The 13,616-nt window shown below is 45.8% G+C and overlaps 1 protein-coding gene across 1 annotated transcript in view; it reads right to left on the reverse strand.

The window, feature by feature from the left end:
• ABHD12B (abhydrolase domain containing 12B) overlaps positions 1-6,119 on the reverse strand; it is a 32,087-nt gene extending 25,968 nt beyond the window's left edge. Inside the window, exons 1-2 of the mRNA XM_025919737.2 lie at positions 5,994-6,119; positions 834-961 (exon numbers count right to left, since the gene is read on the reverse strand). Of these exons, the coding sequence (XP_025775522.1) occupies positions 834-961; positions 5,994-6,049 (184 nt within the window). The 5' untranslated portion in view covers positions 6,050-6,119. The remainder of the gene's footprint in view (positions 1-833; positions 962-5,993) is intronic.
• Positions 6,120-13,616: the final 7,497 nt, after the last annotated feature.

Genomic DNA, 13,616 nt, shown 5'->3' on the forward strand with positions numbered 1-13,616 from the left:
AGCTAAAAACAAAGACTATTCCCCTAAAAAGTTAAGAGGGTCTAGAAGAAAGGAATGAGTATTCTTCCTATGTCAAGCGTTACTGTTTCCACTAAATAAAATCTAATCATGAGCCACAAACCATGAGATGGCCAGAATCAACATACCTGTGGGACCAGGCAGTGAGAGCAGTGGCTGTGTGCTGGAAGGACTGTGTTGTTACAATGTACACTGTTACATTAATTAACAGCACTCAGTAGAAAAAACACAGGAAAACAGATTACTCACATCAGTGTCTCCCCACCCTAGCTCTCTGCTTTCTCTCTCTTTCAAGGGGTACAGGTAAAATGAAGAAGCAAGAAAGTAGAGAATACACCAAGCAGTAAGGTATCCATATTACCAGCTAATATGAAGACTGAGCTCCTGAAGTTAAACCCCACCCACAAGGCCATGTTTTTCTATCCATCTCCCCCCAACAGTTTGCAAGGATTCATGCTAGACCCCAAAGCCAGTGTTAAACAGGTTTCAGATCATTGAAATCTAGCCACAATTTTATTTTTTTAATTTTTGAGAGAGAGAGAAAGTGTGAGAGAGAGAGGAGCAGAGAGAGTGGGAAAGAGAGAATCCCAAGCAGACTCCACACTGTCAGTGTGGAGCCTGACACAGGGCTCGAACCCATAAACTGTGAGATCACAACCTGATCTGAAATCAGACGCTAAACTGAGCCACCCAGACGCTCCTCTAGCTACAATTTTATAGCTGACATGCCTTTTTCATTGTCACAACTTAAAGGGCAGTGAGGTCTTTATTTGGGAAAAAATATATAGGCAAATTAATGAAAAATATATACTTACAAAAATTAAAAAATATTAGCATGTTCATCAAAGGAGGAAAAATGTGTTCTTTTAACGGTTTACTAGTAAAGCTGTTGTACAGAGCCGCAATTTTTCTTCCTAGTGTTAAACAGGAACATGGAATAGATCTGAAAGATATTGTGAAACAAAAACAAGGTGTTCAAAATCAGTCCAAGTTTTGTCTTGGTGTGGTTTTTCTCTTAACAACCAAATAGAATTTCAGAGACTAACACTGGGAATTACAGGTGACTTGGCATTAAAGCAAAATGTTTTACAGAATTGTAGGTCATTAGGACAGATCAGGATTGGGCACTAAGGAGAATAGGAAAGGAAGGCAATAAATCAAGGCTCCAACCAGCTGCTGAAAAAGCCCAGGTTTCACAGAACAGAAGTGGGAGGGGGCATGAATGCACCAGGGTCAGGCCCGTTCCCCCAGTGCATCCCCAAAGAAGACCAAGGCTGGACCCCAAAGTCATCAGGAAATAGGATGCAGACTACTAACAGGTGCCACAGTCTTTGATCACATCACGATTTAGTGCTGTATGTGTTAACTATTATTAGTCTAAAGCAGTGCATGAAAAATCATCAGATTCCCCAGTCTTCTGGCTGGGTCTTAAGAAGAAATGAACTAATGAAAGAAAAACCCCCACTTCTGACGTGACATCCCAGGTAAGAGTGGCTGTGAGGAGCAGGATGGGGAGCAGGGGAGTACCTGGAGGTTGTTGCTGCATCAGGGCGGGGGCCTGGTCAGGAAATGGGACACAGCAGGCCATACACATTTTGTTTATTCTACTGTTTGTTCCCATGACACAAACCACCCAAACCAGGAGCCATCAGCAGACAAGTTAGTTAGGACTTGTCCATGAGGGGTCACTAATGCCACCTTGGTCTCGAGCCACATCTCTTATGAGGGTTGAATGCCTCCTACCTTTGAGAAACGAGGGACACAGGAAGTCAGTGTCACCACTTCCTGCTTCCAGTTTTTATCCACATCATCCATTAAAGAAATCCCTTTCCCTCTTTCATGCTGTCAATGTAAAAGACTGCTCAGTGTAATCAAATCATGAGGTTGTGGGACTGGAAAGCATTTTGGATGCACTGTTTCCCCACCCCCACCCCCCACCCCCGCCCCACCCTGATTTCTCTGCTAGACCAGAGCATTTTAAAAGATAGCTGTTGTTACCTGCAATTTGCAAATGAGGAGACTGAAAAGTTTAAGTAAGTTCCCCAATGCCACAGAGCCAATGAATGGCCGAGTCACGTGTACCCAGGTCGGTGTGACCCCAGAGTTCTATGAAGATGTCCAATGAGCTGTCACAGTCCCGGTGAATGCTGCTTGCCATCCACACAGGCACAAATGAACCTCAAGAACAAGGCTGGCTTCTGGCAACAAAATTCAGTCCTTAGAGGAAGTTGTTTCAGGACCACCCCCACTCCCGCCTTCTCCCCTTCTGCACCCTTGGCCTTTCTTAGGGTCCATTCTTCCTCCCACACTCTTCTCCCTTCCTGTTCCTGTGTCCTCAAGGAGACTTCTGACTCCAAAGTCATCAAAGAAAGACCTCTAAAAAGAAATTCTCCCTCGTATTAATACTAAAAATTCAGAGTGCTTATATGTCTGGAAGAGGCATGAAGGGAGATCATGCATCGCCAATGAATTTCCAGAAATTCTGCAGGCTGTGGAAAAGAGACGTGGGCTAAGTGTAATGGGTAGCCCTCCAAGTAGCAGGCATAGGCAACTGCCTATGCCTAAAATCAGCAAGGAGAAAATGAAAATGATTGTTTCATAATACTTTAAAATAGCCTCCATGAAGGAGGTGGGAAGGAGAGGACATTGTTGTTCTGATTTTAGAGATAAGAAACCAACACCCCAGAGAAGCCGCTTTGAGCCCCAGATCAAGTCCAGACGGGCAGAACGGAACACAGGTTGAATTCTTATGCTTCCTTCCAGTTGGCTGGCTCAGGCTTGCTTTCTCCTGATTCTGAACTCACGCTACCCTGCCTGTTAGTCTCCCGCTAAGTTATCTTTTGAAGGTAGCAGGGTGCTTGGGAAGCAGAGGCAGTAGAGGGAAATATGTTTCTGTTTTTAAAGAATAATTCATACAGGACCCTTCTCTCAAATAGCTCAAGGCACTTCTGTGAGAAGCACTGCGGGAAAAGAACAGAGTGACCAGATCCCTCGGAGCATCAATAATGCACAGCAACTTCTTTTAACTAGGGGTTGTCAATTTGACTTCCCCTAGATCAGCGGGGAATCAAAAGTCACCAGTGGCTAACAGACCTTATTTGAGTGGAGGATGCAATTTCAGCCCAATCCCCGCTAACGGCCAGCCACATCAAACAGCCACCTTGATGCTTTGGTGTTCTTTCGCCTGCCCTTTGATCAGCTGTGGCTGTAACTGCACAGCATCCCACAGGGGCCACAGAACCTAACTGGATCATTCTTACCTTGGAACCTGAGTTGCTGCAGGGCGAATCATTCATGTTCACACTCAGAGGCACCAGCTTTAGGAAGCCCAACTCTAACCCCATTTGGCAAGACAGCTATTCCAAATAGTAAGACAATGCCACACAGGCGTCCCATGTACCCATTCATTCAGCCAACATGAACTGATCACCGAGCACCTAAGTTATACCTGTGTTCTCCTCCCTTCTTTCCTCCCAACCAAATCCTCCCCTTCCATCCATCCACTCAAGGGTTTCTTCTTTGTTGAAGCCTCTCTCTGAGATAGACCTTCCCACGGTGACCTTCCCTCTCTTTTCACCCCTCCCACTAATTATAATTGGGCCTCAGTTTGACCTGTAATTGTTCTCCAGTTGTTTTCCCACTATCAGTCCTGCGTTCCCACTGACGAGAACCACATGGCATATAGTGCTGTTTTTACGGTGCTCCCTGTCTAGCTCAGGTCCGAGAACTGTCCTGCAAGTGGATCTCTCTCCTAATGGAGAAGGAAGCAATGCGTATTAGTAGCTTCAGGGTAGAGAAGAAGGGCTTCATTCTCTTTTCTGAATTACAGTTGAAAATTAATCAATGGGAGGGACAACCGGGTGGCTCAGTCAGTTGAGCGTCCAACTTCGGCTCAGATCATGATCTCACAGTTCATGAGTTTGGGCCTCGCATCCGGCTCTGTGCTGACAGCTCGGAGTCTGGAGCCTGTTTCGGATTCTGTGTCTCCCTCTCTCTCTGCCCCTCCCCCGCTCATGCTCTGTCTCTCCCTCTCTCTCTCTCTCTCTCACTCTCAAAAATAAATAATAAAACATTTAAAATTTTTTAAAGAAAAAAAGAAAAGAAAATTAATCAACGTGAGCTTCACAAGAGCAGGGATTTGTGCCAGTTTTATTTACTTCTTTGTGCCCAAGCCTAAACTAGTGCCCAACAGGGAGGTGACGGCCAGTGCTGTGGAAAGAATGAATCCATCTATCAGCCTGCTCATGGGGTCGGGGGGTATTCTTAAATTATCCAGAAATGCGAAGACTCGGGGTGAATGGGGAGCAACGAAGAGGGAAATAGCCCATTGGCTTCCCTCAGCTTCTTTCCTGAGCACATTTCCCATTTTTCTAGTTTGAAGAAAACCAATTGCAAGTGAAGATTTACTCTCCTGGACCCGTCTATCTTAAGTAGCAACTACACCTTATGAAATATTTGCAAAATAAACAGATCCCCAAGGCATTAAAAAATAATCACTGAAAACACCTTTTCATTAAATGTTTTCCTTGAGTCACACAACACATCACAATAGATCCTGTGCGACTAGCAGTTCAAAACGCAGGGCCAGCCCTCCATGAATGCTTGCGGATCTAAACCAACTTGGCTCCAAGAAACAAAAGGATCCAGGATGCTGGATATCGGTCTGTGCTTCAGCCTCAGCAGGTCTTAAATTACAGCAGTAGAGATGACGAAATGTGCTTGTATCTTATTCTTTCAGGAAGCATCTCCTGAGACTTATTTTTTAGTAATTAGTAAAGCAAGTAAGAGAGGGTCCCCAATTCCCCATGTCCCATTCCATTATCAACAAAGTGGATTGTTCTCTAAAAGCATGAACTGCAGGTTTGATTCTCTGCCAAATAAATGTTAAATAATCAGCGGCCAACTCTAGAGAGAGCATGAGAGATAAAGCAGAAAATGCCAGCTTTTTCAGAACAACCATGTCAAGGAGGTAAGGCCCAGGAATGTGAAGTTGAAAAGTGTAATCAGTCAGGATATTCTGACTAATGGTCAGTGTGGGTCTACACTGCTGACCCAGGGGAGAGCTGCTCTCTGCTCCAGAAGGAATAGAAGAGACAAGATCGGTTTTAGTCTTCATCACTCAGACATTCCAAAGTGAAGTCCCTGGTGTCTGGATGTGACTCTTGGATATTTTGTAATCAGCAATAAACAAAACATAGGAATATAAAGGAAGGTGAACAGAAATGTCAATACCTTCCCACCCCAACAAAACAAATCAAGATACTGAGTCTCCTGAGTCCAGGGTCTCTAACCAACACCTGGCTTCAATGCAAATGAGACTGGCAATATATTGCTGGTCGATTCAGGGTAGTTTAACATTACTGTTAAAGCCACGGATTTAAAATAGGAGAAAGAATAAGTTTAAACCCACTGATACAGACATTTCAGAGTTAAAAGGATGTAAGAACTTGGCACAGGTATGGTTTCAATGCACTATACATTTTTAGCATTATGGAGGGATGTTCTTTAAATACATCCAAGAGAGTTCCCCCTGGGGGAGCTGGCCTTCCACCCACACAGACAGGCCTTTGACCTAAGTGGATGCCATCTAAGAGTCATGGTAGATTCGTATTGTCACACATAGGTCTTTTTAAAACTCCGCCCGGAATTTTAGCACAATGGTCAAAGCAGGTAAGAGACCGGTAGAGGAACCTGAGCCATCTTTCTGGAAATCTCTATTTCAGAAACCCCAAGGGGATGTAAGCTCCTGAAAAAGCAAACCCTAGAGGCTCGCGGGGGTGGAACAGGCGCCGAGGCGAAGGATCACGCGGCCCAAAGGGCGCCGGGGCTCGCAGGGCTCTGGGGGCCCCGAACCCTGCGGGGAGCCCCAGGGCTAGGTCCGCCCGCCGCCTGGGGCCCGATGCGCCCTGCCCATCCCCGGGGCTCAAGGCGGGAGGACGACGGGGCGCCGGGCCCTGCGCGCGGCCAGCACTCACCGCAGGTTCCGCGCCACCATTTCCCACCAGGCGGCCGCGCAGTCCCGCGCGTCCATCTCGGCGCCGCGCCTTGTGCCCAGCCGCCACCGCGGAGCCCCGGCCGGGAGCCCGAGCCACCCCCGCGGGCGCCCGGCCCGCCCTCCTCCCCCGCGCGGGGGCCCTGTCGGCTGCAGGCCTGGGGCGGGCCTCGGGGTTCCGTCTGCTGGCGGCGTGACCCGCGCCCCCCGGCTGTGCTGGAGAAGCCAGTCACCCGCGCCTGGGGCTAGCTGTGCACGATTTTACTTTCCAGTGTATTCCATACATCTGTGGATGTGTGTGCGCGCCCCGCGCGACGAAATAAAATAGATTTCTTATCATGGTGGTAATAGCGCAAAAATCTGATGGTCACAGTTTTAGATCTGCATGAAGAGTATAAGCTTTCCTCTACTTTGACCCCTCTTCTTTTTTTTTTCTTTATCTTTATTGTTTTTACCTTTTTCTGAAGCTTACCCATCTCCAGCATCCCTGCTCCCCTCCCCCCCACCTCCAGCCCCCTTCCCTTGAGTAATGGTTTATCCGTCCACAGGGTTATGAACTACACAATTAACACTAAAATTAACACCTTTTTGCCATTTGGTTTATTTAGCAACGTCTCTCAGGACCTTGCCTTGTATCCAGGGGTTCACGCCTTGACAGATTTGGCCTACATAATGCATTGCCATGCAGGGAAGTCGCCTGGCAAAGTGTGGGGGCAAAGGAGGAAGGAAGGGAATGCGGTCTCTATCAGATGCAATTTGATGCCAGTATGAAGATTTCATCTTGGAGGCAAGGAGCAACCTCCCCAGGAGGGACCATGTGTGTATGTGTTTTTGTTTGTTTGTTTGTTTGTTGTGGTGCTTGTGCTATGGGGCAAAGGGCATAAGGGAGGACTGCCAAACCCCAGAAAGTGCACAGGGACCCCCCTGCTTGGGTCCAGTAGTACAGTCTGGAGAAAAGCACCCATACCTTTCAAGAAAGGGCCGTTCTCTTCAAGGACTAGGCCATTTCCTAGAACTAGCCAGCCAAGGAAGAATTTTGTTCACTGCCTCTTGTAATTGCTCTGGGGATGTCAATTTTCTGGGTCCTATCAAGACAGAAGAGGAATCAGATCAGGAAGGATGGAAGGGATCTGGGCCTGACTGATGAGCCACCTGCAGGTGAGTTTTCTCAGGGCCACCCACACCCTGCATGGTAAGGGAGGTTACATTCCCACTCAAGCAGATGTCCTTCACAAAATGGGTCTGGAATCCCATAGAACCTGTTTAGGGAAGCTCTGGAGGAGACCCTAGGCCTTGCCATGTGGAGGTGGAGCGATCAGAGACAGGGAGCACTGGGGGAGGACTATGCAGCAGCTGCATTTGGTCCCAGATTGCATTTCCATCTGTTTATTCAAGTTGAGAGGATAGAGGTCCACAAGCTGGTTCAGCCAAAAAGTTGTAGGCCCCAAGTCTAGCAAAATGTTTGAAATGCTCAGCCAAATCCCTGAAGTTGGAAATCACTATGGCCCCTTTTTTAAAAAGACTGTAAAGATGAGGGGTGCCTGGGTGGCTCAGTCGGTTAAGCGCCCAACTCCAGCTCAGGTTACGATCTCACAGTTCATGAGTTCGAGCCCCACGTCAGGCTCTGTGCTGACAAGCTCAGAGCCTGGAGCCTGCTTCAGATTCTGTGTCTCCCTCTCTCTCTGCCCTTCCCCCATTCACTCTCTGTCTCTCAAAAATGAATAAACTTAAAAAAAAATGTGCTTAAAAAAGACTGTAAAGATTAAAACTCTAGGTGAAAGCTTTCCCCGACGTTAATAGCCCCTTTTCAAATGGCATGTCCTGGAAATCAGAGAGCAGAGTCTCTGATTGGATTTGGCAGAATCTAAAACACAAGTGATTCGTTCATTTATTCAGCATTATTCGCCAGGCAACTTTTAAGTGCCAGGTACCACGTTGGGATACAAAGCAGCGTCCTGCCCGGTAGAGAGATTTATCTCAGAGGAAATCACGAGAACACAGGATAGGAATTGAAGAGTGCACTAAAGGCACTCAGGTCAGGGGGGCACAGGGCCTGGATGTGGGGAGAGGAGGTTGAGTCCAAAGGGATATGAGGGAATATTCTAGGGTGATGGAAAAAGTACACATCTCCAGTGTGGTGGTGGTTTTATGACTGTAAACTTTCACCAAAATTCACAGAATTGGAAACCTTTCAAGGGTGAATTTGACCGAATATAAATTATACCTCAACAAACCTGACTTGTGGAAAAGAAATCTAAGAAATGTATGGACAAATTATATAAGTAAACATGTCTTATGTGATTTTGTAGAAATGACAAGACACCCCTGGTACACATATTTCAGAAACCAATGGGTGGATGTTATTTGCACTTCTAGTAGAAAAAGAAATCTCAGTTAGAGATAGATTAATTTTACCACCAAGAATTGTTCTGGAGGAGCACCTGGCTGGCCCAGTCAGAAGAGGGTACAACTCTTGATCTCAGGGTTCATGAGTTCAAGCCCCACATGGGGTGGAGAGATTACCTAAATAAATAAAATGAAAAAAAAAAGAGGTATTCTGGCAAAAAGGAATCGGAGATAACACTGTCTCTCACTTGCCACGCAGCTGTGAAAACAAACTGCTGGTGACAAAGCACTTGAGGAACAAAGAAGTAGCAAACAACTCACTAATTTTATATTATTTAGAGAAATTTTATCTTGAAAGTAAAGTATTCATCCCCCTTGCATTTTCTTGTTTTTATTTTATTTTTTTTAATGTTTTTATTTATTTTTGAGACTGAGAGAGACAGAGCATGAGCAGGGGAGGGGCAGAGAGAGGGGGAGACACAGAATCTGAAGCAGTCTCCAGGCTCTGAGCTGTCAACACAGAGCCTGATGTGGGGCTCGAACTCACGAGCTGTGAGATCAGGACTGGAGCTGAAATCGGATGCTCAACCGAGTGAGCCACTCAAGTGCCTCCCCATTATTTAATTTTAGGATATTTCATCACTCCAAAAGGAAACCCCATGCCCTTTGTTGGGTCATATGGTAATGTTGTGTTTAATTTTTTGAGGGACTTCTGAACTCTCTTCCAAAGTGGCTACCCCGCTGTTCAATCCCACCAGCATGAGCACCCCGTGCACCCCCTTGTTCGACGTCTTCACCTTGCCTCAATTTCCCATATGCCAATAGGCAATTACCAAAAGAAACAAACTGATGCTGTTGATGCTGATATGAAACATTAAAGGGAAGTCTGAGGACAGTCCCAGATGAGTGAGTGAGGTGACTCACTCAGAACATTCATTTTTCTATGCTGTTAAAGTTTTGTATTGTCTTTGCCTACATCAGGTCTAATTTAAAGCCTGATTTATTACAGTTACAAGAGTGGATGGTTACTCTTGGTTTGAACTCCAGAGTGTTCCTCTGAGCTTCCTTTTAGTGGAAGGGGTGATTTCTTTGAGAAGAGAGAGTGATGGGAGAGTTGAACCTGGGAGCGAAGTGCTCAAGTGCCTTCTATCTTCCCAAGAACCACGCACGGTCCAGGACATGGCCCAAGGGCTCCCTTGTCGCTCCGTTGGCAAGAGTTGGGACTCTGCCTTTTCCCTGTACCTATGGAAGCACTGGGCCCAGATGAAGGCCCAGCAGTTAAAACTCCTCGTCCCTCTCTGGATGCTCTCCTTCAAATGCCCCCGGCCATTCCTTAAAGGTGACTTGGTCTGAAGGCTTCCTTCCTAGCCCTGCTTCTCTTCGCAGGTTATACCAGTGTTTTCAGTTAGGGGCGCCTGGGTGGCCCAGTCGGTTAAGCATCTGACTTCGGCTCAGGTCATGATCTCAAAATTCATGGGTTCGAGCCCCAAGTCGGGGTCAGTGCTGACAGCTCAGAGCCTGGGGCCTGCTTCGGATTCTGTGTCTCCCTCTCTCTCTGCCCCTCCCCACCTCCCAAAAGTAAATAAACACGAAAACACACACACACACACACACACACACACACACTCAGTTATTTGGGAAGCTTTGGGCTGAACACAAAGTATGTTCCTTTGGCCAGGACCTCATGTCTCAAAATCCTTACCTGGCCTGGCCAATGCTCTCTGAGAATCTCAAGAAGGATGTATAGAATGCAGCTCTTCTCTAAATTCATCTCCTCTCCTCCCTACCCCAAACCTGCGTGTTTGCAGGACTCCCTGTCTTGAAGAGCAGCCTCATCACACACCACGTTTCCCAAACCACAAATCGGGGCTTCACCCTTGATTTTTTCTGCCTCCCTTAAGCCCAGAATTCCCTGTAGACAGAAGGAAGATTATTCCTTGTTGTAATATTTATTTATTTAACAAATACTTACCGAGCACATTCTGGATAGTATCTGGCTTGGGAAGCTTACACTCTAATCTCAAGGACAGGACCCACACAGCCGGAAAGCTAAATAACAACCTGAGATGTATCGCTAGGTAATAAATAAATACGCATTACAGATACTATCATGCTGTAGGCTCGGTGAGAAACGTGTTTGTGGGCTGAGAGGTCAGGCGAGGAGTCAGGAAGTACTGTTCTGTTGCTTGGAGACAGCTTTCGCAATGGGAGGTAATTTTAAATGGCTATCCAAAAGGCCTCATGGAATGTTAAAACTGGAAGAAATATAAGCAGTCATTTGCCAGTACTCTCATTTTACATAGAGGACACTCAGACCCCCAGAGACCAAATGATGATGTTAAGCTGCATTCACTCAGTATGGATTGAGTGCCCACTGCGTGCAAAGGCCACACTCATTCAAAACAGCAGGCGAGGGGCATCTGACTCTTGGTTTCTGCTCAGGTCATGGTCTCGTGGTTCGTGGGTTCGAGTCCCGCATCGGAGTCTGTGCTGACACGTGAAACCTGCTTGGGATTCCCTCTCTGCCTCTCTTTCTGCCCCTCCCCTGCTCTCCCTCTCTCTCAAAATAAATAAAAACATTTAAAAAAATTTTTTTTTAAGAACATTAAAAAAAACAGCAGCAGGCAAAGTGAGGCTAATTCTCAAAGGGCACCTGGTATCTGGTAAGAAACCAACCTGTGTCAAAGCAGCCCGAGGGGCAGGGCAGTGACGGCAAAGTAGGTGGGACCAACTGGTAGTTGTAACGTGGGTTACCAGTCCTTCCACTTACCCTTGAAAATGCAAGAATTAAAATAGCTAATCACAAGTTAGTTCTTTCTTCATGAGTAATCAGGGTGGAAGAATTCACCACCCACAGTACCCGGTCCTCCTTATCGGATACCCAGGTAGGAAATTCTGAAGCAACCTTTACAGTGTCCACTCCAGGGAAGGTGATACAGCCTGAATTTTTGTGAAGTGTAAGCACTGCAGGTTGGTATTAGGACCGTACAGATAGGGATGGGGGAGAGCCTCACTCTCAGGGTGGTTTTGTTTTTTGTGTTTTGTTTTTTTGTTTTTTACTTTTATTTGAGTTATTTTAAAAAAAATTTTTTTTAATGTTTACTTATTTTTTGAGAGAGAGAGAACAAGTGGGGGACAAGAAGAGAGAGAGGGGACAGAGGATCCAAAGCAGGCTTCTGCACTGACATCAAGCAAGACCGACACGGGGCTTGAACCCACGAACAGTGAGATCATGACCTGAGCCCAAGTTGGACACTCAACCGACTGAGTCACCCAGGCGCCCTTGAGTTATTTTTTAAATGTCCGAGTAATTTCAGAGAAGGGCATTTCCATAACCACAGCCCAGCCTTAGGAAAACAATGACATGGTGTTTTTACTCCAAAGGAAGTCTAACAGAAAAACCTTAAAAGGTTAGGTGAAAATATGTTAAAAAAAAAAAAAAAAAAAAAAAAAAAAAAACCTTCCTGAAAATGAAGGCATGCTCTTGGAGAAATTGGGGAAGACAGGGAAAAAGTCACAGCTGTAGATAGAATAAACAGGAACTGGCTTTTCAGTCCCAGGAGACTAGAGGTTTCCAATTCTGGGCTTTCTGGATGCCTGACGTGAGTTTGAAGTTGTCTGTTTCTCATTGTTTGCAGAAGCTCCAAAGTCGGTCCTGAAAGTAGCCTCACTTCCTTAGTTCCCTGTTCCTGCCCCGAGTGTGTGTGTGCTCCCAGCACCACTTGAAACGAGTGTACTTTTTCATGTTTGCCTTTAGTTTTCAAACAAGCCAAGAGAGACCCCACGAGACTGGAGGGCCCCAAGTGCTGGGCTGCCCTGCGGAGTGATGTCGGGTAGCCTGAGGCAGGTCTTCATTATCCTCACCCTGCCCGGCTTTGCATGCGTGGAACAACCTGTCCCTAGAGAGGAGTTTTTAAATAATAATATGTAGTGTGAGATGAGATCATAGATATGAAAGCTCTTCTTTGAAGTTAAAAACATCTCAGCCTGCAGATGCACAGTATTGATATTATTTATTAATGAGTATATTTGATACTGTCTTTGTCCGGCTCCTAGGCACATTTGCATGCATTCATTTAGAAATACAGTCATCAGCATTGTGGCTCATAGACTGACATAGAAGTTTAATTAGTAATAAATACGAATAGGTACACAGATGTACAGAGGAGGCCATGCGGCCGATCTCATCAATTTCATCACCCACCAAAAGGAATTAAAAATTGATATCGCAGGAGACTCTCTTCCTTCCCTATGGTGTGAGACAAAGGAATGCTTGAGGGTGGGGGTAAGGGACACTCTTCCCTCTCCTGACTGCTAAGTGTCAAAAGGGATAGGAACTCCCAAAGGAGACCTCCCAACCAGGCAGTCACAAACTGCTTAGCAACTCCACCAGCACATGATGGAAAGGCGAGTGTTGAATTGCATCGTGACGTGACCTGCTAAGCAGTTTTTAAGCAGAAGGGCTATAGGGTTTAACACACAACCCTATCACCTTGCACTGTATGAATTGGGAATCCTTGTTATGTTTGACATTACTTGTCAAGTTTGGAACAGCACGGGTATCCCCAGTACCTAGCATAACACCTGGAACAAAGCAGGTGTTCAATAAGTATTTTTTTCTTAGTCTTTTTTTTTTTTTTAATTTACATCCAAATTAGTTAGCATATAGTGCAACAATGATTTCAGGAGTAGATTCCTTAGTGCCCCTTACCCATTTAGCCCACCCCCCCTTCCCCACCCCTTCCAGTAACCCTCTGTTTGTTTTCCATATTTATGAGTCTCATGCTTAGTCCCCTCCCTGTTTTTATATTATTTGTGTTTCTCTTCCCTTATGCTCATCTCTTTTGTCTCCTAAAGTCCTCAGATGAGTGAAGTCATATGATTTTTGTCTTTCTCTGACTGACTAATCTCACTTAGCATAATACCCTGCAGTTCCATCCATGTAGTTGCAAATGGCAAGATTTCATTGTTTTTGATTGCCGACTAATACTCCATTGTGTGTGTGTGTGTGTGTGTGTGTGTGTATGTGTGTGTGTGTGTGTGTGTGTGTGTGTGTGTGTATATATATATATATATATATATATATATATATATATATACACACATCTTCTTTATCCATTCATCCATCGATGGACATTTGGGCTCTTTCCATACTTTGGCTATTGTTGATAGTGCTGCCATAAACATGGGAGGGGGCATGTGTCCCTTCGAAGCAGCACACCTGTATCCCATGGATAAATTCCTAGTAGTGCAATTGCTG

Source organism: Puma concolor, chromosome B3 (genome assembly GCF_028749965.1).
Source record: "Puma concolor isolate L17-30 chromosome B3, mPumCon1.1.hap2, whole genome shotgun sequence".
Taxonomy (NCBI): Eukaryota; Metazoa; Chordata; class Mammalia; order Carnivora; family Felidae; genus Puma; species Puma concolor.